We start from the raw sequence: 27,966 nt of genomic DNA on the forward strand, positions 1-27,966 counted from the left end.
TCTCTAAATCCATCCAGCAATAGCCTTCCCCTAGCGCACGTTTCATAACGGACAACCGAGAGGGTGAAAGCGTTCTCAATCAAAAGGAGCAGAATGGTCTTCCGTTCTTTCATATTTCTGTTTGTTTTTTTTTTTAATTAACACACGTACTGTGAAAAGAGAGAATTTTTGGACCATCTCATCACTCAGCCTTACTGCTATTTTTACGTTTTGATGACTGTGGTCTGAAACCCCCCCACCCGTTCTGCTCCAGAACACACACCAACTGCTGCACCATTTGTTGCAGAACCGAATAAAGGCTTATTGCCTCATGAGTAAGTTGAATAACCGGGACAGGCGCACGAATAGGAACATATTCGGGTCGGTTAATCGCAAGCGTTCCGCTTTCTAATGAATCAATGATCCGGCAGGCTGAAGCTTGAAAGGCTTCAAGTATTTTCATGTTTGCAATCATAAACCCCATAAGTTTCCTTAATGGATCATAAACTGTTAGATAAATTGTTTATTCTTCATGCTTGTTTAATCAACATAAACACTTGATGTATAAGCTAATGCACACCAACGCACAATTTTTATAATGATTTTTATTTACTTATTCATAGAGGAGGTTGCAGCTTAGCACGTTAAGGCTACGTCTAATCCGGACACCTTTGATGAAGCTAATGCGGATACATTTGAAAACTTTCTAAACAATGTCCACACGTTCGTTTTCAATTGTTTAGAAAAAGTTGCTCACACTGTACCGCCTAAGTGCGTGTGTTCCTGTACTGCGCACGCGCAAAATCGTTATTCCGCCTGGTGGTAATTAACTTTGAAACATTGTGGAAATGACAAAAAAAAAAAGTGACGCAAAAACACAGACGGAGAAGCGAAAACGTACCAGTGTGGACATGGCCTAAGGCATTGAGCTTGGGATCGGAATGTCGAGAGTTCATATCCTATGTATTGTATGGATGAGATAAATGTAAGTCGCTTTATATAAAGGCGGCTGTAGTAAACAGTTGAATTGTGTGCCGTACTCTTACCCCGACACACACACACACACACACACACACACACACACCTCTCCTTCCTCAACCGCTAATAAACGCTTTGCTTCCCGAGTGACAGTCATTGGTGAGCTGCATGTCAAGATGGTGCACGGGCAAATTAGTTCTTCTTTAAACACATCTTTCCTAAAGCTTCCTTTTTGAGGTTTAGGAAATTAAGTGTACGCTCATGTACTTCTTGACGCCGATGTGAAGTGTTATTAAGCATTTCGCGTTCATCATTACAAATAAAACCTCTCGCAATTAGGGCAGAACATTCCGGAAGGGTTTGTTTTTTGTTTATTTGTTTACCTTGACCTGCTCCATCGTTCCAAGTCGCCCTGACCCAGAAGCACACCTTGTGTTTGTATTCGCTGCTAAAATGCGCGAATTCGAATACAAATTCGGCTTCCGAGGTCTAATTCTGGACTTTTATTTTAAATGCGATTAAAGGTACGGCATGTTCACTTCACAGACCCTAGATTGAAGATACAGAGCGTATGCATTTTTTGTTCAACCAGATTTTGGTTGGAAGTTCGCTTCAGTAGCAGAGATCGTAACGGATTGGCGATCACGAATGTGTTTTTTTTTTTTTTTTCGGGAAGGGACAAAAACTGCTGATCAGTTTACACGTCGCAACTTTCAATCATTTCTAGTATTGTATAGCAAATAAATGCCAATAGTTAAAATTTGATAAAATGGCTTAAATTGGACTCGTAGACCTGAAACCTCACGAACAGTGGACCTGTCGCTCCTGAATTCCCGTTCATCCTCTTCTTTTATTGGGCTGCTTTGTAAAGCCAGGAAGTGGTTCAATATTTTACTCCCTGTTGAATTAAAAGGTGAAATTACAGAAGCAGAGGAGTGTAGAAGCTAGATAAATAGCATTGCCGTCTTCCTCCTCTTTCTTCTCCTTTTTTTTTTTTTTGCCGTGCGCAGCGTTTTTTTTTTTTATTTTTTTTTTGTCTTGTCTGGCTCACAGTCAGCCTTTCTTTTCCTCAGGCTGTATTGAGCTTTTCACAGGCTAAAGATGCGCTCTCTGTAGAGCAGATTCAGATGCTGCTGAATTGGATCGATTCGCTCTTTCGTATCTGTCGGACATGGTCAAATTAGAAAGGCGAACGTGGAGGGGGGGGAATTAAAAAAAAAAAAAAAAAAAAGCCATGCAAAGGATCGGAGGGCCTCCTGTCTGATGGGTCGACTTTGTGGTGAATCTTATTATATGCGAATCCCTTCTGTATTCACCCTGAATTAATTTGCTGCACAATGTTTGTATTAGAAGTGCACTTCTCATAAGCACAAGTCCTGTCAGAGTAGCCGAGGAGGATTCCTGAGTGCTGGATGTTCGAGAATATTAGCGTTTGTATATTGCTTTTGAATTCGCTGTACTGTATACGATGCCCAGTTTCTCTCACTAGCTCGTATTCTCTTTAGATACTGTCTAATGTTTAAAGGTGCAAACTTTGCGAAAGTATTTATATCTGTTCAGAGCGATGCTTTTCGAAGGGCTGCCAGAACAGTAGTGCTGTGTTTTTAGAGGAGGGAAAATTGATTTGATTGTCCATAATATGTAGAAAAATGAATTGCTCTGAATCGAATAAAATAAAACTGGAAGACTGATTTATTTAAGTTTCAACTGTAGTTTTCGGTAGGTTTTGGAAAACAAACAAAAAAGACATTTTTTTTTTTATCATTTTATATTCATTTGCTAGTTAAAAATACAAATTTCCTGTTTTTGTATGCCTGTGTAGACTTTTTTTTATTTTATTTTTTTGTTCCCCCAAAACTCAAATCTACAAATCTTACTTTTCTGCTAGAGCGAAAGATGCTGCTTTTCTTTAAATTGAGAGATTTGAGTTTAAGGGTATAAAAGCAAACAGAATAAGAATGTTCTGTGTGGAAAAAGGATCTAACCTGGGGTTAGATTATGAACATTGTTTATATGTTGCTTCAAATGATTGAACTAAAAGTTGGTTAGAATCAGTTTTTTAAGCCACAGGGCAGAGCTGTAGCACTGCAGAACAACGGATTTAAAACTCTAAACTGCATGTTTATTGTCTCTTGGTTTTTTTCATTCCTGCAAAGCCACTGGTGAACCCCGAATTTACCATCATTGTATTTTTGAACAGGGAATGTATTATGAGGATCGATTTTATTTTTTAACCAGAGCATTCATTCATTCAGACTCTTCTGGTTTGGTTCATTATGAGCAGCATGAAGCTAAAGCAGATTTTTTTTTTTTTTTTTGTTAAAGATCTGAATAGTGTTTTATTTGTTTGTTTGAAAACTCACTGTTAATCTTAATTCTGCAGCCTTGTCCATGCTACCTGTACAAGGGTCTCATTTCTAAACGTTTAAAAATGAGACCCCTGTTCAGGGACGCTGCCACTTTCCACGTGACGGTTGTGATGCGTGATCAGTAATCCTCCGCTTTAGCGAGGTTTGAATCTGGCCCCCCCTAGGTTCATAGCGGAATTGCATTTGCGACATAACTAATCTGTTTGGCTGGTTTTTCCCGGTTTCTCGCGGATAGCACAATAGAGCAAAAAACTTATAGGGAATTGTTTTGATGGAGTTTTATGTTGAAATAATGGCATTTATTAATAAAAATATCATAAATTATAAAAAGAAATAAAATGTTAATACAGTACAGTATTGTGTACATAAAATAGCATTTTTGAGGTGGTGTCAGTTTATCGCGGGCGGTTTTGGAACGTAGCCACCGCGATTTACTGGGGATTATTGATATATGGGGGGGGAAAACTTACAAACGCTTTAGCCTGTTTTGTGATTACGCCTCGTTTATAATCAGTCCAGAGTTTAGCGGGTAGTGCGTCAGTAATAATGGTCCGTGGGGAAATCCAGTGATCCGTGTGTAGTTAAATGGACTAAAGGAAGCCTTGACGCAAATTTGCCTCTATTTACTTGTATTCGAATTAATTTTTTTCGCAAGCGTCCCTCACACTAGAAGAAACCACACTTTTGTCATTATGGTTGTGATGCTACGCCAGCAAGGATTGTTGCAAACCAAATTCAGTCAATCACTGACACCAAGTGCTGTTTTTATACAAAGACTGCACGCTGCATGGGGAGCGCATTGTATGGCATGTTAAGTACTATTTCTTTTTTATTTATTTTTCTTGTGTACTAAAGTTCAGTGTTGGAGGTGCAAATCAGAGAACTTTTTTACGGGAACTTCATTTGGGGATTTTTGGATATATTTCAAGTTGAACTTATCCGGAATTAATGTGAATGATAAATGTATTTCTGTAAACTGTTTAACACAAACATAAATTCAGTTTGGTCATGTGCTGACATACCGATTTAACAAATAGCTTACAGCACAAGAAAGTTGTAAATGTAGATTTATTGATATTAATGGAATTTACAGGAATATTTGCCGAGATGGACGTTTTTTTGGCATTAATTTGTGTGCAGGATTCAAGAAATGTTATGGAGGAATACACAGTGCATGTAGGGGGTTAAATCTGGATGTTTTAACCAAAACTATCCTGCAAGATTTTTTTTTTATTTTTACATCCTTTAAGTCCCCGGAAATTGGCAATTTTATATATTTTCATTAATTTCCGTGTGATGATTGTACCCTGTTCAGTCATATTTTACATGGAGTTTTTTTTTTTATCCAGTAAAAGAACTTTCTTTCGGCTTCTCCCGTTAGGGGTCGCCACAGCGGATCCTCCGCACATTTGATTTGGCACATGTTTTTATGCTGGATGCCCTTCCTAACGCAACCCTCCCCAATTCATCCGGGCTTGGGACCGGCACTGAGAGTGGCTGGGGATGGTTCCCTGACCGGGAATCGAACCCGGGTCGCAGCGGTGGGAGCACTGCGTCTTAACCACTAGACCACCAGGGGACCTTTTTTTTTTTTTTTATCCAGTATCCATCTTTAATCGGCAAGTACAATCCAATCAGTGTCGGTAAAATCCACTATCAGTCGACCTCTAATGGCTATGTCCGTTATGTTTTGCGGAAATCAGCCTGAATAGGTCAATGTGGACATGAAGCAAACCCTAGCAGAGAGAGAAGTGCAGTCAGTGATGGAGAAAAGGGAAACATGGCCAGATAAGCAGAGCTGCAAAAGGGATCACAAAGGCTTTTTCAAAAAGTGCATTAGAATTTGCTGCTTACTAAAATTACCGCTTTCTGGGAATTCAAGTGTTCTCTAATTAGCTCTGTCCAGCTTCAGCTTCATCCACGTTTCTCGATTGTATTAATGTATCCGCTAGTCGTCCTCTACATGAGCAGGTTTCACTGAGTTGAGCGCGTTGGACCTGGTTGATAAATTAATCGTGTCGAATTTGCCCCTGTGTAAACTTAATACTCTTGAAAAAGCCTGTAGTATTCTACTGCGCAAAGTTTTCACACAATCTCTCCAATTCAAGTACATTTCCAGTGATGTCGTCTAATAGTTCTATACAGTGCACTCTATACACTCCGGGTCCTGGATGGATGGAATCGGGTGTAAATGCTGTGCTCCGCGCTCGCATTTTTTAACCGTTTCCCAAGAGCGTCACGTGTTGTGCAGAAATAATTTCAGTGGATCGAGGAAAAATATCGAAATATGTTCGGAGAGGTTTTTCTCTCAGCTTTACAGTTAATTTGCCGAACGTGATCCAGTTGTGCATCAGTCAGCCACCAGCAATGGGGCTAACTTTCCATATTAATGTCACACACATTTATTTCGTACTGTGGCTTTAGTGCATGAGTGGGATTTGTATTTATTTATTTATTTGAGTGGATTGTTGTATTGCCTTGTTTCGTTTTTTATAAACCAATGAGATGTGGTTGTGATTTTAAAGCTTTAAATAGACCCTATAGTATTAAATGCTTGAAAATGACTTCTGAACAAGACACAAAAAGCCGTTACAGGTTGAGTAAAGGTGAGCGATGATTGCAATCATTCACTGTTTAATATACTGCTTAGTCTGTTTCTTTAGCTGTTCGAATGTGTTTATCTGTTTAGAGAAATATTTCCTAAAGGGCTACCTACAGAACACTAGTGTTGCATTTTAGGGGAAATTTTTTTTTTATATAATTCTTTAATATCTTCCAAAAAAATTTTGTAAACCTGCCAATTTTCTTTAAAAAAAAAAAAAACTCACTTAGAATTTTAAAGATTTAGTTCAAAATCTAAATTTAGCTTTTAATAGTCTTGAAATGGCAGGCTGTTATAAAAAGCCATTCATTTTGCTAGCTAAAAATACATGTTCTGCTTCTGTGTATGCCAGTGTAGGCTTTTAGTTTCTTTGTTTTTTCCCCAGAGCTCAAATCCGAAAAGTTTTTTTTTTTTTTTTTCCTCTTCTGCTATAGAAAAGAAGCTGCTTTTCTTTACGTTTTAAGAGTTTAAGACAGTAAAAAAGGAGCGAGTTTTACATGCCATCTGAAAACGGACTAAGAATTTTATTTGAGGAAAAAGTATTTACCTTTTCCCCCTGTGGTCTTAGATTGACTCTTGGGGATTCTTTTATTTAAAATTATTTTATTTGTGAATAAAAAAAGTTGTAAAAAGTTTAACAAAATTGTTCATGTTGTCAGTTATGTAAAGTGTACTATACAATATTGTAATGTAGTATTTGGGCCACGTCGCTGATCTCTATTTAACAAGTTATTTTTATAATATTTATTTTGGATGAAATCAATGTAAACAGTTCTGTCTGGTGCTTGCATACAAAGTAGGGCTGTAACGATTCCTCGAGTGATTCAATTACAGAAATTCCATTCAACTACACACAGAGCACTGTTCCCCCACGGACCATTATTACTGACGCACCACTTGCTAAACTCTGGAGCGCTCTGGACAGGAAACTGCAGAATGAACAATGGAATAACAGGAAGAGAACAGCGAGGGGCGAGCAGATATTTGTGTGCAATTTCAGCAATTGAAATATAAATTTTTCCAAGAAGAAAAACCACTTCATTTTAAGAGACCCGTCTAATTTTCTCTTCTCTCTCATTTAGTATTGCTGTTTAAAAAAAGAGAAAGTGCTACTTATCCGATTAATCGGCGGAACGATCGTTCGAATACGCCGTTACTGAAATAATCGATAGCAGCAGCCCTAATACAGAGCCTTTATTTTTACTTTTCGAAAACTATCATTCAATATGTTCTTTTGTTTCAGTCCTTCGCTGATTGTTTCGCACGTTCTGGCACGTTCCGGTGCTGTTTTTTTGACGTCACCACCACTAGTGTGCAAATTTGTGCTGTTGGAATATAAAGGAGATTTGAGCAAGGAATGCAAATAACCCCCCCCCCCTTTCTCTCTCTCTCTCTCTCTCTCTCTATCTCTCTCTCCCTTTCTCTTTCTTTCTGTAGTGATTTGATATGTTTTGATGTGTGTATGTGTGTTTCTAACACGGTGTGCTCTCCACATTTTTACAGACGGCATCTCCGAACTAACATGGCAGTCAGGCTGTGTGATGTGGCTTCTCTGCTTAGAAGTGGCTCGTGGGCGGCTGAGCCTTGGACCGGGGTCTGTGGGACTTCTCTTTCTTTCTTTCTTACTTTTCTTTTTTTTAAAACTCATTTTATTATTATTCTTTTTTTTTTTTCTAACGTCATTCCAGTCGTGGCCAATTTCCTGTGGTGCTCCACATTACATTTCGAGTGGTTTATGAATCATGGTACGGAGTAAGCAAGCCCGGGTCATTGCGTCAAACTAAATTCAAACTTTCCTCGAAGTTTTTGGGCGACTCAGTCTGCTCCATTAGTCACGTCTCTCAAATCTATCCATTTTCTGCTTCTGGTTTTGTAATGTTGGTTGTGCTAGTCAATCGCTCGCCTGAAGAAAATTGGTGTTAATGGCAACTATTTGTGAAAAACGAAAAAATGCCACAACTAAAATAATAAAAAAATTCAAAGCAATACTTCAAGTGAAATATGGTAGCGGTCGAAACACGAGACTTGTCTGATTAAACATGAAATTAAATCCTCTATTTAGCCTCAATTATGCAACTAAAATGTAATGGACAAGTTTATGCAAAATGTAATTTATTATCTCTAGGCATGCAAGGGCTTCTCTTCATATATAGAAACGTTTTTCGCTCTGTTCACTTTCTATTCAGATATCAGTCCTTCTTTTACACTGTTACCCTGTTATAAAATATAACAGGATTAGTTACTGTAAATCCAAACTTTTAGCTGATATCGTAAAAGACATCATAGCTGTGTGCTTAAACTCCAGAGCAAAATTCAAGTCTGAAAAATTGCAAAAAATCTAATGTTGCTCATCTAATCTAATGCATGTTAGTCGATTATATCTAGAAGCTGGTTGGCTGTAGAATCAAGTTGGTTGGTCACGGAAAGTGGAGTGGTGCTGGTTGTAGAAGTTTGATCCATTCGAATTGGTTGTAGAAGGGAGTTGGTTGGTTGATGGGTAGGGTGTGGGGTGAGTTGGTTGTAAAAGGTAGTTGTTTGTTGTGGGGTGGGCTAGAAGAGTGTTTGTGTAGTTTAGAAGTTGGTTGGTTGGATTTTTAAGGTTGGGTTTAGGAATAGGTTGATTATGGATGTACCAAGGGGAGCATTAGTTGTAGGGAGTTGGTTGTTCAAGGGGAGGTTGGTTGTAGGGGATTGGCAGTACAATAGGAAATGGGTGGTTGTAGGGGTTGGCCATACACGGGTGGTTGGTTGTAGGGGTTGGCTGTTCAAGGTGGGTTTGGTTGTATAATAGGAGTGAGTGGTTGTAGGGGTTTTGGCTGTACAAGTTGGGTTTGGTTGTATAAGGGGGAGTGGGTGGTTGGAGGAAGTTAGCTGTACAAGGGGGTAGGTTGGTTGTAGGGGATTGAAGGGTATTTTAAAAACTGTAGTGTTTAGGGTAAAAAACATGTAGAGGTTGAAATTTGTGAGGAGAGTTTGAGAGATTTCTTAAGTGTGTTTAAACAGTGCATGTTAAACAAGGTTTTGAACTTTTGTAAAAGGGTGTTTTTAATGTTGAAGCACTCAAGTTATTTGTTGAGGGATATTGACCATACTTCAGTAAAGAATGTTTTGCTGAAGAAATGTTGAAGTGTTTTGGCAGGAATACTTTAGCACTATAGGGTCTGTGTTTAAACCTGACAGGATGTGGTGCTAATATACTGTACTGTGTTGCTAATTTTGATGGTGTCTGTGAGCTAAAGTTAGCTAAATAAGCCTTAATTCTATTTACTTGTGTTTTTTCGTTTGGTGTAATTAGCGGTTACTTGGCGCTAATGTTAGTGATTAGGAAATGCTTTATAGCTAAACAGGTGCTTTGTGCCGGAGCAGTGTTTATCATGGTGTAAATTCTTCTGATGAATGCTTCTGGCTTTTAGTATACCAAACAAGATACAAGGTTTGTTTATCGTACATCAACCCTGCACAACGTTTGCATCCTTAACACGACCCCATCTTGTAGCTAATTAGCATCATTGATGCTAGGTGTGCATAGCTTAGGCTCGTTACTGCCGGAAGATTTGAGAAATAGAGAATCTCTAAATTTTGTACATATATATTTAAACTCACCTGGACACATTGTTTCCTAACGATGCTTCCATTTTCTTCCGTTATGAGATTAAAAGCACGCTTTTTTTAGCTTTTCTATTATTCAAAATAAATTCTACACTCCTTCTGAGTGAACTCAAAACTTTTATTAATTATTTTATTTTCTCAAAACACCACTTTAGGTTTTTAGAATTCAATGGGTTGTTAATCTTCACTCAGGCAGCACCTACAGGCAAAAAGGCTCATGATGGAAGGTCCGACTCTGTGTTCTGATCACCCTCCACCCTTATTTTTTTGGGTTCTATAGCAGGTAATCGCTGCCATGGAAACACAGCTTTCGAACGGTCCGTCGTGTAACAACACGAGCAACGGTCCGAACCAGATGAACAGCTGCTCCTCCCCAGTGGAGTCGGGTGGCATGGAGGACAGCAAGACGAACCTGATCGTGAACTACCTGCCCCAGAACATGACCCAGGAAGAGCTGAAGAGCCTCTTCGGCAGCATTGGGGAGATCGAATCCTGCAAACTAGTACGAGATAAAATCACAGGTGAGGGTTTGTCTTGCTGTTTTATTTATTTTTTTAAATGACTGACCTCATTCCCCCCACACACACTTATACTGGAGAAAATAATTAAGTAAAGGAAACTAAAATATAAATGTCAAGTCTGGCTTCCAGTTTTAGCAAAAAAAAAAAAGGTTTCCGATCTCTGCCATTTATTACAGGATTTGACATTCAATATGGTCTCAGATGTCTGATCCACCAGAGCCCAACACGGATACCTTAAGTCAATTTTCGCCCCCCCCCCCTGAATAGGAAGGGACTAGTCCTAATCATAATCCCTGAGGGCTGGTCCTACATAAAGTTTAGATGTTTTTTCTTCTCGAAACATCACATGGACACACTCCATCTGCAGCTCTCAAAATTCTGAAGGTTGAGGTTAGAGTTGTAAAATTCCAGGGAATTTCAAGTTTGGAAGCTTTTTATGAGAATGAATGGGAATTTGAAACTGAGAATTTACAAAATTGCAGGTGAGCCAATATCAAATCTGTATTAGATTGCGGGCATGTCAGCTTGTGACCAAGTGAACTGTTTATATAAACTATTGTATACAAACGAATATAAATTTCCCCAAATTTCTAATTAATTGCATAAATTTCCATCATTCTGGTGTGATTTCCAACTTGGGATATTTCCCAAATTGCCTGGCAATGTACTTCAGATTTTTTACCCCTATGCAACACTAGTTGTGGTCAGGAATAAGTAGAAAAACCTGTTGCATGCTCTGGGTCCTGTGAGTGGTCCGTCTGAAGCTGGGAGGAAAACTAGAATATAGAAAAGAAAATAATTGCCCTTATGTTTGTTGTGAGAGAGAGACAATTAACAGCTTCTGAAACTTGAAAATACAAATTATCCTGTGTAAAGTGCTGACATGCTACTGGAATAGTTACACGTGGAACTGCGAGACTGATTAGATTGTTTTTAGAATTACCTGTTCATATCTTTTTTTTTTTTTTTTTTTTCCTCCCTCTCCCCTCCCCCCTCTTCATTGTAACCGAGGAACATCATTTCGACACGTCGATTTCAGAAACGTTTGAGACACGTTATGTCGGTGTGTGAGTTTGGAATAATTATAGCTGTTTAGCCTGAATGTCTTTTCTGAACACAATTTTTCATTTTATTAATTCACATTGACGGGTGAAGTGAATAACACTGTTTCGAATGGCACCTGTTAGTGAGAGATTTATTAGGCATCAAGTGAACATTGTGTCCTCAAAGTTGACGTGTTAAAAGCAGGAAAAATGGGCAAGCGTAAGGAATCGAGTTTGACGAGGGCCAAATTGTGACGTCTAGACGACTGGTTCAGAGCATCTTCAAAACTGCAGCTCTTGTGGGATGTTCCTTGTCTGCTGTGGTCACTATCTATCAAAAATGGTCCAAGGAAGGAACAGTGGTGAACCGGCAAAAGGGTCATGGGTGGCCAAGGCTCACTGATGCACAAGGAGCGAAGGCTGGTCCGTGTGGACCGATCCAACAGACGAGCTGCTGTAGCTCAAATTACTGAAGAAGTTGATGCTCGACAGGTCAGAACTTATCAGTGCATAATGTTAATTGATTTATAAGGCGCTTATTTTCCTCGTTGATATTTTAAAAGTGAAATGTCACCGGCGCACACCAGTGGATGGGGTCGTTACTAAAATTAGGACTGCGGCTCATCAAAGCTGCTGGTTATTGTGTTGTGGGCATGCAGCATACTTTTATTTTTGATGTGAGTTACAACAGATGTGCTACAGGATTGCTTTATAAATGGAGCTGCTACTGCGTTTAAAAGATATTTACATTTTTATTTGTAGTATTTTAACAATGAACATGGTCCCAAAGCAGCTTTACAGAGACAAAGTAGTAATAAAATACAAGTGCCTATAAGTTTACTTCTAATTGCAAGTTTATCCCTCATGAGCAGACCAGTGGTGACTGTGGCAAGGGAAATCTACCCGAGATCGCATGTGGAAGAAACCTTGAGAAACCCAACCTCATCTGGGTGGCACCGAATGACCATTCATTACAGTTCCATCATTGTTGAGGGTGTGCACTGATGGAAGCTTTAATCCTAAACTTTTCATGCAACCTGTAGTCCTGAGTCATTGTAGTGGACTGTTAATAAAAAGTTATTGAGCTGCTGATTTAAGTTGATGTTGATATGGAACCATCCTCAGCTGGTCTCCAATTGAAGAGAACTCCATCCAGAGGTAGAGGGTCAGGATGAATTGAGCAGATCAGGAAAGGAGGGTAGATATCAAGAGGGTTATTCTGGATTAGTTCTTTGTAAAACAAATAATCCTAAAGTATGTTTTTCCTGGAAATTGGTACAATAAATATAACTACTTCTGGTTGCTTCTTGTTTGCTTTTTTGTTTTTTTGCAGTATAATTTTATTAGATAAGAGCAAAGTTGCATAATTTATTTTTGTTTTAAATATAAGACTCAGTTTTGGTCTTTTAAACTAAATTACCAGTCATCTCGCTGTTGGCTCACCTTTATTTTTGGCATCCTACGTTAATAAAATGGCCTTTTTCTTATTGTTTCCATCCTTAAAATCTTTCATTCTGTTTTTCATTCTGTCTCAGTTATACTTAAACTTTTCCCCCTCTTCTCTTGTACGCAAGCACTTCCCCGCTAGCCGAGCAAATTGGCTCGCTCCTTTTAAAGAGCCATTTAATTGTTAAACGTCGGCGGCTTTATTCCAGGCACCCGTTTTGAATCCTGCCCCCACACACATCCACTCTGCACACCGCTGGCTCTGCGGCTCTGCATCTCCTCAGCTCAGTAAAATGCATTAAAATTAGCTGCGCCGGATTTTCCCATGTCCCGCAACAGTGAATCCGTCAGTTCTGCCCGTCTCTGTAGTTATAATCGGATCTCGCGTGTTCAGCTGAGCTCCTCCTCAAGAGCTCGTTCACTAGAGTTCGAAACCAAATTCAGTACAAGCATGAAACGGCTCCGTTTTAATTTGGACTAGAACAATTATGCGGTCCACATGCAAGCAAGGCTCTTTGTTCAGTTCTTAATGTTGCCGGTTTTTCTTCTGCGACTGCATGCACACAAGTGCGTTGCTGTAGCTAAACATTTGTGCGCTTTGTCTTCGTTTTGTGCATTTTTGCAAACTCTTTTGAAATAGTAATCGGGGTTCCAAAATAGTTAAGATTTGCTGTTACGCACTTTCAAACTAAATCAGTTACATTGTAAATGTAATAAATGATGGTTCATAATAATTGGAAAATCTACTATACAAAACCATACTGTGTATATGTATGTGCCATAGGGTTGCAAAGAGCTGGAAAAGGTCTGGTAAATTTCCAGAAATTCTCCAGAAACTTTCAATGGTATCTTTAACTGGGGAATTTAGGAAATATGCCAAGTTGGGAAAATTAGCAGGAATTAAAGAATTATTGGGAATTTATTAGAAATTTTGGGAAATGTGTAAAAACCATAATATACAAACGAAAACCTTTTGGTTTGGTCATAAACTGACATGCATGCAAACGAAAACAGGTTTCAAAAAATGACATTTTTAGGTTTGATATAATTTTGTTGCACAAGAGCTTACACACAGCACCAGGAGGTTTTAAAGGTAAATGTAATATTATGGTAATTTCCATAAATAGTCGCCAAGATGGACATTCTTTGACATTATTTTGTGTGCAGAATTAAAAAAATTGGTTTTGGAGGAATGCACAGTACATGTAGGGGGCGTGGCCTAAGTAGCCTTGCAGTAAGTGTGCTGTGCAGATAGAAATTCAACAGAAATTGTATTAAATTCGATTGTTTTAACCAAAATGGTCATGCAAGAATTTTTTTTTCCAACTACATTTAGGTTCCCTGTTATTGGCTAATCTGGAATGTTGTAAATTCTCAGTTTATTCCCATTAATTTCTTTTAATTCCCCTACAATCCAGTGAATTTCTTTTGGAAAGTATCCAGTTTGAAAATTTCTGGAATTTTGCAACCTTAATGTGCCAGTAGGCAAGTGGACGAGCGGAGAGTGGAGCTTACGCTGCTACATTTGACTGCCGCACGAAACTTCAAGTATTTGTAAAATTTCGCTGTCATCGTAACCATGGTAACATGGGGACCATCTGTATTTTAGAAACAAGTATCGTCTTGTGGATTCCTCTTGTCGCCATTATGGTTGATGGATTTCCATCTCACATCAGTGCAGTTCAGATCCTTGTCATGTTTTATTTCGTGGCTTATAATGCTACAGTGTTGGAGGCCCTTTTGCACTTGCACTTTTGGACCTTACAAGCTTTTGTCCCTTTCCCATGTGTGGTTGCAGCGTTGTTCTGGAGAATTTATTTTCCCCCTCTGCAGCTGTCTTTCTGGCCAGAATGGCCAAAAAGCTCTACTCGTGTAACTTTATTTAGCTCTGACCTCTGTCACTGCAGATACTGAATCTTTTTCTTTTCTGTTGTTCTCTCTCTTCCACCAAGCTCAGCTTCTCGGTTTCCTCGTTAAAGCACACCTCCGTTAGATCTCCCACGGTAGCACACTAAACGGGGAGCCAATTATAGCAAAAGCAGATGCTTAGAGCCACTCTCTTGGGGACGAATGCATATTTCACCAGTCTAATTGGCACTTTGCAGGTGGTTTTGGTGAGTGAAAGATGGGATATGTAAAAGTTATTTATTTTATTTTTTTAGGAACAGAACGTATCGTGCTTTTTTTTTTTTTTTTTTTTTTTTTTTTTTTTTTTTCTCCCCCCAAATTGGAAAGATGTTAGTTATAAAGTTACAAATTCACCCTGTCAGATGTGTCAGTGTGACTTATTTTTTTTGCAGAGCTATTAAGTGATGCAAAGACGGTCGTTTATTTTCTTTGTCCTTTGGCAGCATTAAATATTTGCTACGTTGAGAAAAGTGTCGCTTTATTTTTTTGTTTTTATAATAAAAAAAAATAAAAAATTTAATTTCACACATTCAAAAAAAAAAGAAACGCTAGAGTAAGTGCAGTCACCTTGGCTACACACTTCATCCCGGAAATACGATTTGTAGTGTGTGAAAATACTATTTGTAGTGCGCCGGAAAAATTTTCTTTTGCACATGTGCGAAATCGCTGCCACTTCCGTTTTACGACAATCCACCAATATGGATTCTTTTGCGTTTTATGTCCAGCTTCAAGCGTTTATCTTACAAATGAGAAAATCCTGACAGTTCTGCATAGTGAGGGAATGAAGGATGGAAGGACCGAAGACGTTTAATGTGCTGAAATAAGTGGAACAGTTAAATATTTAAAAAATTCAATATTAAATGTAAAACACTCTTGTTATACGCATCTGTATTACTCAAGTCTAAGGAATTACCCAAGGAGTCGAACAAATGTAAACTCTAACATTTTTCCTTTTAGTGAATTTTATTTAATCAATTTAATTTGTGCCAATTTGATCGGTAACTCAATGTGGTCAATGTAATCGTATTGCATTAATTTTATTCAATTTAATATTTCAATATTTTGTTTAACCAAGTAGGCATTTTATTTAAAACTGTTTTCAAAATCTAAACTGTTGTTCACAAAAGTTAATAATAATTAACTGTGTTGATATAAAACGACAAGCAATTTTTTTGTTTTGCATTTCTTCCCTCTAACTATACCGAAATTTAACCAAACCGTGATTTAAAAACCGAGGCACGTCCCGAACCGTGAATATTGTGTACCTTTTAAACAACATAGCAAAATGTTTCCATGCCCCTGACCATCACTTTTTGGAACTGATGCCACAAAGGTTGGAGTATCCTTTCCTAGAGCCGTGATCCCAACCACACTGAACACCTTTGAGAGAAGTTCACACCAGGTCCTCTCACCCAGCACTAGTCTTCCCAGAAGAGTGGAGGTTGTTAACAGGAGAGAGGGAACTGGAGTCAGATTACAATATTATGCAGGTGGTCATAAAGTTATGCCTAATTGGTGTGCTTTTTAACCTGATCACCTCTTTATCTCTGTAAAGCTGTTTTGAGACAATGCCTCATTGTTAAAACTGCTCTACAAATAGACATGTAACTAAATTGACTTAAATCTGATCCATGTCTATCTATTTTAACAATTTTCATTTGGGAACCCGGAAATAAAATGTACTTGCACACACCCAGCCCTCTGATGCACATTTGGGATGATTGAGCTTTGGGGATCCCAAAAAAAAATAAAAAACCCAACCAAACCCACAGTAGGATTTCCCGTGTTGCTCTTTTTGCTATAATATTTTTTTTTGGATTCAGCATTGCGATTTGGCGCAGCATCCTCGCTGCAATCTCACCGTCTGTGCTGATCATTAGAAGGTTTCGTTGTAGCGGAGGAGGCTGAGCTGAACCTGACCAGCAGCTACATCTTGGCTGTGGAAATTGCATTGCTACCATGTGGTGGAAGGAAGTGGGTGTCGAGCTTTATTTTTGTTTTTATTTATTTATTATTTCTCCTGCAGATTTGAGATTGGAATTATTCAAGAAAACAGAGATCTTCATTGCTCAGCCTGATGAGTCATAGTAGCAGTCTGATCCCCCCAAACACACACACACACACACACACACACACACACACACACACAAAAACCACCCCACCAGTATCTATTAAAATAAAAACGTCCATCATATCAGGCCGGATGAGAAACTTTCCCTTTTTGTAGAATCGCTTCAATCCAGTGAAAAGCATGAACAGAGGGAGGAAAAGCTTGTACTTTATGAATTCTAATAACCTGATGGCTGTTTATGTATTTGTGTTTACAGTGTAATTGGGATACTCCTTTTGAGGCGTTTTAGTCGCTCATGATCGTCAGTCTCCCAAGTATGAGCCTAAAGGTTCCTTTATGCTGATTTCCATCAGGTTACAGTACATCCCCCACCCCCTCCCCCAGAGTGAGCTTTACCTATTACAGCAGCACAGAGTTAAGATATAATGTCTCCTGAGACAGCAGCTGTTGTAATCGGCTGCCACTAGCCCGGCGCCATCTTGGTATGCTGTCACGCTGTCAAATAATTCCTTAGACGCGAGACAAAATTGGCAAATCGGCTTACAGGTAGCCTGCTTTGAGCCGAGACAGCTGATTAAAGAGTTTGAAAAAGTTCGAAACGCAGCACTGCCACTGCAGGGCCCTCGAGCACCGCTCTTAACCATCGTGTTATATTAATGAGATAAATATCCTTTTGAATTTAAATGCCGTAAATGCTCTCAATAAAACGCTACTTTGGCAGGTCTAACTGAACAGCCATTTGTAATCATAGAAAAATAACTGGCCTCTTCTATACCCGCCGCTGTCGCATTCTTCATTCTGATTGGCCACGAACAATTCAGTCATATCAGTGCTAATCAATTTAATACTCTCCTCCCGACGTTATTTCCATATCAACATGCACAAGGGTTCCCATGGTAAAATAATTAGAATAAACACATTAGTATGTGTTCGTCTTGCATTTTCCAGCATCTTAAAATTCAGAGGTGAAACCAACGCTTTGTACCCTAACCCAGCGGGTTGTACCACTGGCGTAAAACGGATTTTATTTTTCAGCTATGTAAAAGTGCAAGTTAAATCGGTACTTGGCTGGAAAGTAAATTAATTTGGGGCCGTGTTAAGGCCAGTTGCTAACGTGTTTTTATTTATTTTTTTTTTTTTTTTTTTTTTTAATAAATGTTTAAAAATCTATTTTTAAAGGTTTGAATTAAAAGTTTCTTAAATTTGACTTGGTGAAAACTGCAAAAACCCTGAGAAATTCTTCATTGTTATTGTAATACTGTAAGGTAAAATAAAAAATTTCAAGACGGGAGCCTTTTGAATCGACTGCCACTCGCAGAGCGCCAATTTGTTCCTTCACATTTTAAAAAAATTCCCTAGTTGTGAGGTGAACGTGCCAAATTGGCTCACAGGCAATCGTAATTTATACAGTTATTCCCTGACTTACGATAGAGATGTTCCAATGACGACATCGTAACTTAAATATAAGGCGAGACATGGCGCCTACTCAGGTATCTTAAAGAATTGTGATCTGTATGGGGTAGTATAATGTAATTTCTTAAACAATTACAATACACTAACTTTTTCTGATTAAACAATTCGTCCTATTAACAAAATACTTGTGGCTAAAATGTAATTTTATTCGCTATAGTCTAAGCAAACACGTGCTTTTTAGGGGAAATGAATTATCTTCAGTGAGACATGAGCCAATTAGACCCACCTTTGAGTCACGAATCATTGTGATCATTGTGATGAATTGAATCATTGTCATGAATCATTGAATTGCCGGTCCCTAGCCTGAATAAATGTGGAGGGTTGCGTTAGGAAGGGCATCCAGCGTAAAACGTGCCAAATCAAATACCGTAATGTCCGGACTAGTAAGCGCACCCAAATATAAGCCGCACCCACTGAATTTTACAAAGATTTTTATTTTGAACATAAATAAGCCGCACCTGTCTATAAGCCGTCTACACTGAAACTAATGAACTTTACACAGGCTTTAATGAAAGACAGTGTCTGTTACACGGCTTGAAAGTCATTGTTCACTCTCTTCCTCCTTCCTTTCACAACAATTTCTCTCAGGAGTTTATCTTTTGGCATCGTCGTGTGTTTAAAAATCAGAACACAGGTAAAGTGTTTTTTCATGCCCGGTTGTTTTCAGCGTGACGAATGATTCTCATTTCCTGTTGACAGTCCGAGTGAGCGGCAGGTCAAACGTCAGAGGAACCTCATCCATATTTATGATGTGGTGCGGCCCGATTCAGTGGGAGCGCATCTGATTTAATATAAAGAGTTTCATTGGTTTACCTGAACCCGTTCGGCAACTTCATTGGTCTAATGTTACGGGGGCTCGGTTTTTTGGCATGAAGCTTGTAAAACCGGGAAAAATCCATAAATTAGCCACTTCATTGTTTAAGCCGCGGGGTTCAAAGAGTGGGGAAAAAGTAGTGGCTTATAGTCCGGAAAATACGGTATGCGGATCACAAACCAGATTTTCATACCGATCGGTCGAGGTTCGGGTTACCAATGACCACCACAGGTATTATTAACCAACAGGGTACCAGTGGAAATTGGGCTACTGTTGGTCGAAGGAGGAGAAGGAGAGGAGGAAGACATCTACAGAGACGGCAGGGAAAGAAGTGTAGGAGAGTGGAGGTTAGAGTGGGCACTTTAAATGTTGGTAAAATGATATGATATGATGGAGAGGAGAAAGGTAGACATGATGTGTGTTCAGGAGACCAAGTGGAAAAGAAATAAGGCCAGGAACATTGGAGGTGGGTTTAAACTGTTCTTTAATGGTGTGGATGGAAAGAGAAATGGAAAGAGAGAGGGTGATGAACGTGAAGCTGGAAGTTGAAGGAGTGATAAATGTCATCAGTGTTTATGCTTCACAAGTGGGCTGTGAGATGGAGGAGAAAGGAAAATTGAGTTAGAGAAGTGGTGGACAGTGATTAGAGCAGATTTCAGTGGGCATGTAGGTGAAAGGAACAGAGGTGATGAGGAGGTGATGGTTGTTATGGCTTTAAGGAGAGGACTGTGGAAGGGCAGATAGTAGATTTTGCTAAAAGAGAAGGGGAAGGTGCACACAGGTGGACTATATTCAATGCAGGAGATGCAACGTGAAAGAGATTGGGGACTGTAAGGTGTTGGCAGAGGAGAGTGTATCTAGATAGCATTGAAATTGGGATCGGCAGAAAGCTGAGAAAAGTAGGCAGGAGTACAAGGAGATGCGGCAGCAGGTGAGGAGAGATGTGGCTAAAGCAAAGGAAAAAACATATGAGGAGCGGTATGAGAAGTTGGACACTAAGAAAGGAGAAAAGGATTTATACTGATTGGCCAGGCAGAGGGACCGAGCTGGGAAGGGTGTGCTGCAAGTTAGTGCAATAAAGGATGGAGATGGAAATGTGTTGACTAGTGAGGAGAGTGTGTTGAGAAGATGGAGGGAGTATTTTGAGCAGCTGATGAATGAGGAAAATGAGAGAGAGAAGGTTGGATGATGTGAAGCAGGAAGTGAATAGGATTATTAAGGAGGAAGTGAGAGCAGCGATTAAGAGGATGAAGAGTGAACAAGATTTTGTAAGGTGAGGATGTCTGAGGAATGGAGAAGGAGTGTGCTGGTACTGATCTTTAAGAATAAGGGAGATGCGCAGACCTGCAGTAACTACAGGGGAATAAAGTTGATCAGTCACACCATGAAGTTATGGGAAAGAGTAGTGGAAGCCAGGCTGAGAGAAGAGGTGACCATCTGTGAGCAACAGTATGGTTTCATACCGAGGAAGAGCACCACAGACGCATTATTTGCTTTGAGCATGTTGAAGTATAAAGAAGGTCAAAAGGAGTTGTGTGTTTGTAGATTTAGAGAAAGTGTTTGACAGGGTGCCGAGACAGAAAGTGAGTGAGGAACAATTGAGATGGTTTGGACATGAGCAGAGGAGGGACATGGGGTATATCGGTAGGAGAATGCTGAGGATGGAGCCACCAGGAAGGAGGAAAAGAGGGAGACCAAGGAGGAGGTTTATGGATGTGGTGAGGGAAGACATGCAGGTAGTTGGTTTGAAAGAGGCAGATGTAGAGGACAGGGGGTATGAAGATCGATAATCCGTTGCGGCGACCCCTAACAGGAGCAGCGGAAAGTAGTAGTGCATTTTATAGTACCGTAATGTATAAACTATACATTGTCTGTTCGTGTGAAACTTAATACTTTTACAATTTTGTTGTAATCGCATGTCATCCTAAGATTGAACCATCATAATTCTGATACTATCTGTAGAATAGCAATTTTTGAATCCTCTTGTGTTTATATTCCAGGGCAGAGTCTGGGATACGGATTTGTGAATTATGTGGATCCTAAAGACGCAGAAAAAGCCATCAATACTCTGAACGGTCTGCGACTCCAAACCAAAACCATCAAGGTAAGAAATTTATTTTATTGAGATTTGTTTTTTCCTTGAAATAGCGGGTGAAAAAAAACAATGTCAACAATAACGTGCAGTTGCTCAAGCTGCATTAATTTGGTTAAAACACGCAGCGTTTGCAATTCGGCTCGCCAACATGTCGTTTATCCTTCATTTTTACCCTCCTCTGGGGTCGGCAAGTCCGCAATACGACATTTACTTAAAAATTAAACGCAGGAGCAGCAGCATGTTCCCATTTCCTGTTTCCTTATCGCTCTCGAGCAATCTGAAGAGGGGAAAAAAAGAAAATCTGCTGTCCTTTTAGAAATGCTGATGCGCTCCCCGAGATAACGGGCCGCAAGCATTCGCTGAGAAAAGCCATCAAGTTAAATAGTGATGAAGATTTAGAAGTCGGAACAAATGAAGTTCTAGGTCTGGAAGAGACGGAGGGAATGCGTGCATTATGTTACGGCCGCACGTTTCCTTATGCTGCTCCGCCCCAGCATACAGACATCCTCACCTTCCGAACGATCATTCGTACCATGAATTTGTTCGTTAGTTGTTACTGTGTTCGGTATTGACTACGCATATCTCCTAATGATCATAAGCAATAAAATATACTAAAATTAATTGAAATACTGTATACAATATTTTGTATTATGTAATCAAAAAAATGTATAAAATAAAAAAATTCATTCGCCCGAGTCCAGTGCGCATCATGTAGATTTGCTACGATCGACGACCAGCTCGTGGCGGCTCTCCTCCATTTTGTTTTTTTTTTTACTCCGAACAAATTTCACTTTGAGGACAGGTTTGTTCGTATCCGCGCAAGTTTGTAAAGTGGGCCGTCTGTAATGTCTGAGAAAAGCGAGGCTGAGTTTGGTGACGTTTATCGATCGCGGCTCCTGCTCGTGCGGACTCGGTCCAAAGCTTTAATTAAAAGCGGACAGTTTTTATCGACGCGGCTGAGATCGCCAAGCCGAGCCAGCGTTTTTTGCGTCTGCCAGCGTTCTAATTAAATTTAGGCAGATAAGCAGTGTGCACTGTGTCCCCCAGGCAGAGCTGCTGAGGAGGCACAGAACCAGAAAGTGTGTGTGACGAGAACCTGAGCTATTTTCCTGTTCTAGATGTGTCCTAAAATTATGTGCCAAGCTTACTGACACACAAAGTTTAGTGTTCTTGCCCGTGGCTTAAATGAACCAAAGCACACGTAGTAGAGCGCAATGATGCGCCAGGTCCACGCCTCGCGCTTTACTGGCGAGGAGCGTTTTCTCCAAACAGTGCGCTAGGAGATGCAACGCAGCTTCAGATCGCTTTTATTACCCAGCTTATTGTGTCTGCTGCCTGCTGAAAGGTTCATATTGTCTTTCTCAGCAAAACGATGGAAAAAACCAGTTCAGCTGAGATCAGAGCCACAGAAGTGCGGTAACTCCCACAATGCACCCATAATAGCCTCGCTGCAGCGTGTCTGAGGAAAACTACGTGCGTGTTAAATTCGGGACAATGCAGTTTGTACCCTACATATAAATAGTAAGTAGTGAGGTTTAGGACGCAACTACAGTGAGCTGTATGAACCTACACTGATCGACTAGAACATTATGACCGGTGATCTGAGATTGAAAATAACGAAGTACAAATACTGTTACTGTACTAAAGTAGATTTTTCTGGTATCTGTACTTGATTTAATTTTACACAAATGTCTACACTTTGTACTACTTGCATTTTTAAACCAGGCTGATTACTTTAGTATTAATCCATTTGGTAAAGTGTCAAGATTTTTTTTTTTTTTGAGCCAATCAAAATATTTCCTGTCATTGCGATGCTTTTCAACCTACCGCTGGTGTATCATTTCCTGGCTCTCTCACACCACAGATGAAGACTAGTTTATGAAGATAATGAGCAGGGCAGAAGGCAACAAGAAGTCTGGGGTTAATGTGGATGAGACTGAGGGAGTTATTGATGTAAACATGATTGAGAACAGAGACATTCCTGATCACCTGATCATCATTTTTCTGCTTGTGCATGTTATGGTGAATGTTCAGCTTGGACACATTCATCTGGTAACAAAATTTTGATTTATTTCTGTACGCAGATATAAAAAATAAATGACTGGATATAAAGATATAAAATAAATACATTTTATTTTTTAAATCAATAACCATTTGTGTTTCTGTCGTGCAAAGTCTCAAATCAAACACAAAAACTCCGCCCATAGTGCACCCAATTAACCCTCTGGGGTTGACCAACGCTCCGGCGCGTTTGTGGGATTTTTTTTTCCTCATTACGCTAACACGAACTTAAATTAGTCTTTCTTTGATCGCACAGATGAGAACAAAACATAATTTGAACTTGTAACGTATTATAAAATTGTACTTTTACTCGCTCATAAAACGGTGCTTTTGTAAAATAAACAGACAGGGGGCGCTCTCTGCTGTCTTGGTCATCTCTCTTTAGAGGGGCACAAAAAACCTGAATCTCAGTAAATACTCTCCCCACAGCCATAATTAATAAATAAATGAAAAGCAAGCTCAAAGTCTGCTTTTTCAATAAACCAATTGACATAGAAATACAAATATTCTGATTATCCGTATAAAAGTACAGTTACTCCGTGATTAATAGTCTGTGTGGAAACGTAGCAAAGTTACCATAATTACTCAAAACATTTCCAAGAAAATGTTGTCTTCATGCTCTGTTTAGTTTGGTTTAACTAATAATAGATACATTTGCGTAAAGCATCAATATTTCTACATGCCCATGTTGATTAGAGTATTAAAAACGTGAAAAGTATCAATTTACGGTACATTTAATACAGACAGAAATGTGCGAATGAGTTGCGATTAATCGCGAGGTAACTTATGACCATCGATAAATCACAATTAAATATTTTAATCGATTGCCAGTCCTGATATTAATGTTGTGAGGTCCAGTTACAAGCTTGACACTAAAACAGGTAGCAGTAAGGGCTACTTTTTACTTAAGTACATGTGAGAGCCCAAACGTCTTTACTTTAACTTGTCTTTAAAAACATGAGTATCTGTACTTTTACTTAAGTGAAGGATGTGTGTACTTTTGCCACCTTTACCAGTGATTAACACTGATTATCTCATCATCATGGCACCTGTTAGTGGATGGAATATATTAGGGAGCAAGTGAAATGTTTTTCCTCAAAGTTGTTGTTAGAAGCAGGAAAATGGGCGTAAGGATTTGATAAGGGCCAAATTGTGACTGCTAGACAACTAGGTCTCCAAAACTGCAGCTCTTGTGGTATGTTCCTGGTCTGCAGTGGTCAGTATCTATCAAAAGTGGCCCAAAGAAGGAACAGTGGCGAACCAGCGACAGTGTCAGTGGCGACCAAGACTTATTGATGTACATGGGGAGTGAAAGCTGGTCCTTGTGGTCTGATCCAACAGACAAGCTCCTGGAGCTCAAATTGCTGAAGAAGTTACTGCTGTTGATGCTCGATGGGTCAGAAGTTTTTTAGCAGCAAAAGGGGGGACCAACACAATATTAGGCTGGTGGTCATAATGGTATGCGTGATCAGGGACCATAGTTATACGTTTTTTTTTTTTTGTTTTTTTTTAATGTATATGGAGACTGTTATACTGGAGACATCTCAGCATGTTTAGAGCAATCATTACCATAGCCCCCAGACCCCCCCCCCACCACCCTTTCCCCCCCCTTCGGGGGTTTCCACATTTTCATGCTGTGCATACACCCATTTTCGTCTCTCGGATCATTGTTGTGCCCCCACAAGTTGCGTCCTTTATTCATTTATAAAACGCAATTAGTCTTGTTCCTGAATCTGCCTTGTTAGCGCTGCTGTTTTTTTATTTTTTATTTAAATAACATATGAGAAGTAAAGAATCCCTGTTTAAACGTGTCAAGAATTTCTGTCCTTGTAGCTTGTGAGAAAAGATGTCCGCTTATAATACATAACGTAAAGGAGTGTGTGAACGTACAGGCGTTTGAATGGAGAATCGTATGTATGGATGTGGAGCTTTGAGTAGTCTGGAATAATATTTGAAAGTGCTTTACTCCGCAGAGCATTCAGTCAGGCATTATTTAAACTAAACGCTTCGTTTCTTCATGGTTTAAAGAGATGTGCGCCATGCTGTCATTATATTTTGCCAAAAGCAGCTTAGCATATGCTCGTCGCTGGGGCTGCGTGCGAGCCGAGGGATTTGGTCAGTGTTTTGAGCAGCAACAGCTCACAGTTTGGAGAGGTGTTGCAGTCTCCCTGCGTTATAAATATCTCCATCTGTTCCAAAGCTTTCTCGCTCTATAGACAGTGGTTGGGCGTGATTGCGTCCTTAGCTTAGAGGCTTGAGTGAGAATGTCCTCTATTGTCGGCCTGTCAAATCTTTGTGTGCGCGAATTCAACGTTATTATGAAGAATAAAATCCGTTTCACAGCGCTTGCGCTTCAAAAGGCAGACACGATCCGCTGTTCTGTTTGTTTGCCATTATAAACAGCAGTGAAGTTCCATAAGCGTTTTTAATACGTTTACTGCACGCATTTATCCTCCAAGCTGTTTATATTTAATGTGTTGCTCAAGAAAAGTGTAGAATTGTCTTGAAGCGTACCATCAGGTTTCCAGCTTCCTTTGAGTGGGAATGAATGGACTGAATTCTCAGCACTAGTTTAATCTTTTCTGTGCATTGAGGAATCTATTATGTATATTTTAATATTGTTCTGGAAAACGTATAGTGTGTGTGTATATCACATACGTTAGTCTTGACTAAATACTTGAGGTCGGCCGAATAATCGGCACCGATATTTGATCGATTGCTGGAACTATGGGCAAAAATCCATACCGATTTTCTGGCTTGCGTCTGTTCCCGGTGCGGCAGAGGTGGTCCGCTGTCATTACGAATCATTAATGCCATGTGCCTGTATCTGCATTCCAGACTGCCTGCTACATTGGGAGTGCTATTTATATCACATTTATATGTAAATGTAATTTTATTAATAAATGTTTATTTGTATAGCACTTTTTACAATGGACATTCTCAAAGGAGCGTTACACAGAATGTGGTAAAGAATAAATAAGAATTAATTCTATATTCTATAATTATGTAATTTATATTTTCATTGTCATTAGCACAATGTGCAGGACATGCCTGACTACATGCTCTACCTTTATAGAAGATAATAGTCTTTCTTACTCATTTTTTTCATTTGTTTTTAGTTCAGTACTGTTTTACATGGAGGATTTTTTGGATTTTTTAACCAGTATCCATCGGTTGATTAATCGGTTATCGGCAAGTGCGATCCAACCCATCTCCCAATATCATTACAATTCATTATAGGTCAACCTCTACTAAAGACTGAAATCCTGGCTTCACCCCTGTTCAGTTGTCCTCTAGTGCATACCACATTCATGCCAAACTGTCAATCACACGTCCATGTTAAGAAATGAGACAGATCCTATAATTCACCTTGTCCCTTTGAAACCAAAATGATGGCTCTTAGTATAAATGCTAGACTTGGATTAGGTTAATCGAGTGCTTCAAATCAGTGACCACATTTACAGTACATGCCCGCATTATATACATTCAGTGTTCTCTATTTCTGTTTTTCACCTTTATATTATAAAAATCAGTAGTTGCTGTTAATCTGACCCATAAATGCTAAATTAAAAAAAAGGAGGAGCCAGTCGTCTCACACAGACTTCCTGTTTCGGTAGAAATCACACACAAATAATGGCGTATGATTCAAGGCGCACGCCATTAGAAGAAAAAACTAAATAAATACATGTATCCCAATATTTGCCGATACTATATTGATTTTCAAACTGCAGTATCGATATTCAAAAAAAAAAAATATATCCAAGATTCATGGCAGTTGATTTGAGTTCATATCTCGACCAATGGATAGATAGCAGACGTCTAGTCTCTGAACTTAGTGATAAAGTACTAGCATAAGTGCATGCCACTAATGTTATGGTTAATACCCACCTGTTACCTGGGGGCGCTGCTGTAAAAACGATTAGTAGTGTAACTACTGCCAGAAGTAGTAGCATCATTGACTGACCTGCGCCGACCGCAATAGGTTTTGTTTATGTGCAGGTTGTTTTTCAGGCGGGAATATGTAAACTGGCATTAAGAAGCTCAGGAACAACACGTGCTGTTTGTGGTTGCACTTATAACCAGACGAAGCTTAATTTGGGGCTCAAAGCACGAGGTCTGTAAAACCTCAGTCAAAGCGGACTGCCCTCTGTGCAGGACATGCCTGACTACATGCTCTACCTTTATAGAAGATAATAGTCTTTCTTACTCATTTTCTTGCCTCCCTAGGATTGTAGCTAGGAATTAAAAAAAAAATTAATATCCCAACATCTCCTTGCTTACGGTATCGCAACCCCTGCATCATGACAGCTCTAGCTTGTAGTGAATTTGGTTGCAGTGGGCACACGCCAATGTTGGTATTAGCCAAACAATACGGGGTTAGAATTAGTTTGCCGTCAAACCATCGTATATTTGATCTACAACGTCTTTGCAAAACTTTGTGTACACTCAATCTGTGTAAGCTGTTGTTGAGTGAGTGCACAAAATTTGTGCACGACCGTAATTTTTCGGGCCGAGTGTGAATTTACTGCCCGCTGTATAATTCATTCTGGAGGATACCTCTTGCCCTATGTAGTGGCGTTGAGGACATAAGGATATATAATAAACAGCTGATAGTGAGGCACATGGTGTTATAGTAGATGGGCCAATTTTTTCATGGTCGATTGGAAAGAATTTGCATAATAATTAGAAATGATGCTTTTATTTATTTATTTATTTATCCTTTAATTTTGCGATAATTGCTTTTAAGCCGTGACGCGTGCGTTTCTGTCAGGTGTCCTACGCCCGTCCGAGTTCGGCTTCCATCAGAGATGCTAATTTGTATGTGAGCGGTTTGCCCAAGACCATGACGCAGAAGGAGCTGGAGCAGCTTTTCTCTCAGTACGGACGCATCATCACCTCCCGAATCCTCGTTGACCAGGTCACAGGTAAGTGACTTAACCATCTGCTTGGATTACATCCTGGTTCAGAGGACTCTGAGCTACGAGAAATACCCTGTA

At 39.5% G+C, this 27,966-nt stretch overlaps 1 protein-coding gene and 1 non-coding gene across 7 annotated transcripts in view; one reads left to right on the top strand and one right to left on the bottom strand.

Annotated features, from left to right (window-relative positions):
* Nucleotides 1-27,966, top strand: part of elavl2 (ELAV like neuron-specific RNA binding protein 2) — a 51,957-nt gene that overhangs the window by 15,952 nt on the left and 8,039 nt on the right. For 3 of the 6 annotated variants that reach the window (XM_046843373.1, XM_046843375.1, XM_046843372.1), the window contains exons 2-5: nucleotides 7,432-7,522; nucleotides 9,818-10,058; nucleotides 20,814-20,917; nucleotides 27,741-27,894. In XM_046843373.1, the coding sequence (XP_046699329.1) occupies nucleotides 7,451-7,522; nucleotides 9,818-10,058; nucleotides 20,814-20,917; nucleotides 27,741-27,894 (571 nt within the window). In that variant the 5' untranslated portion in view covers nucleotides 7,432-7,450. The remainder of the gene's footprint in view (nucleotides 1-7,431; nucleotides 7,523-9,817; nucleotides 10,059-20,813; nucleotides 20,918-27,740; nucleotides 27,895-27,966) is intronic. The other 3 variants (XM_046843376.1, XM_046843374.1, XM_046843377.1) reach the window with 2 other exon arrangements.
* Nucleotides 4,834-4,906, bottom strand: trnag-ccc. Its single transcript has one exon. It is a non-coding gene; the product is annotated as a tRNA-Gly (tRNA).

This window comes from Silurus meridionalis, chromosome 28 (genome assembly GCF_014805685.1).
Source record: "Silurus meridionalis isolate SWU-2019-XX chromosome 28, ASM1480568v1, whole genome shotgun sequence".
In the NCBI taxonomy this organism is placed as follows: Eukaryota; Metazoa; Chordata; class Actinopteri; order Siluriformes; family Siluridae; genus Silurus; species Silurus meridionalis.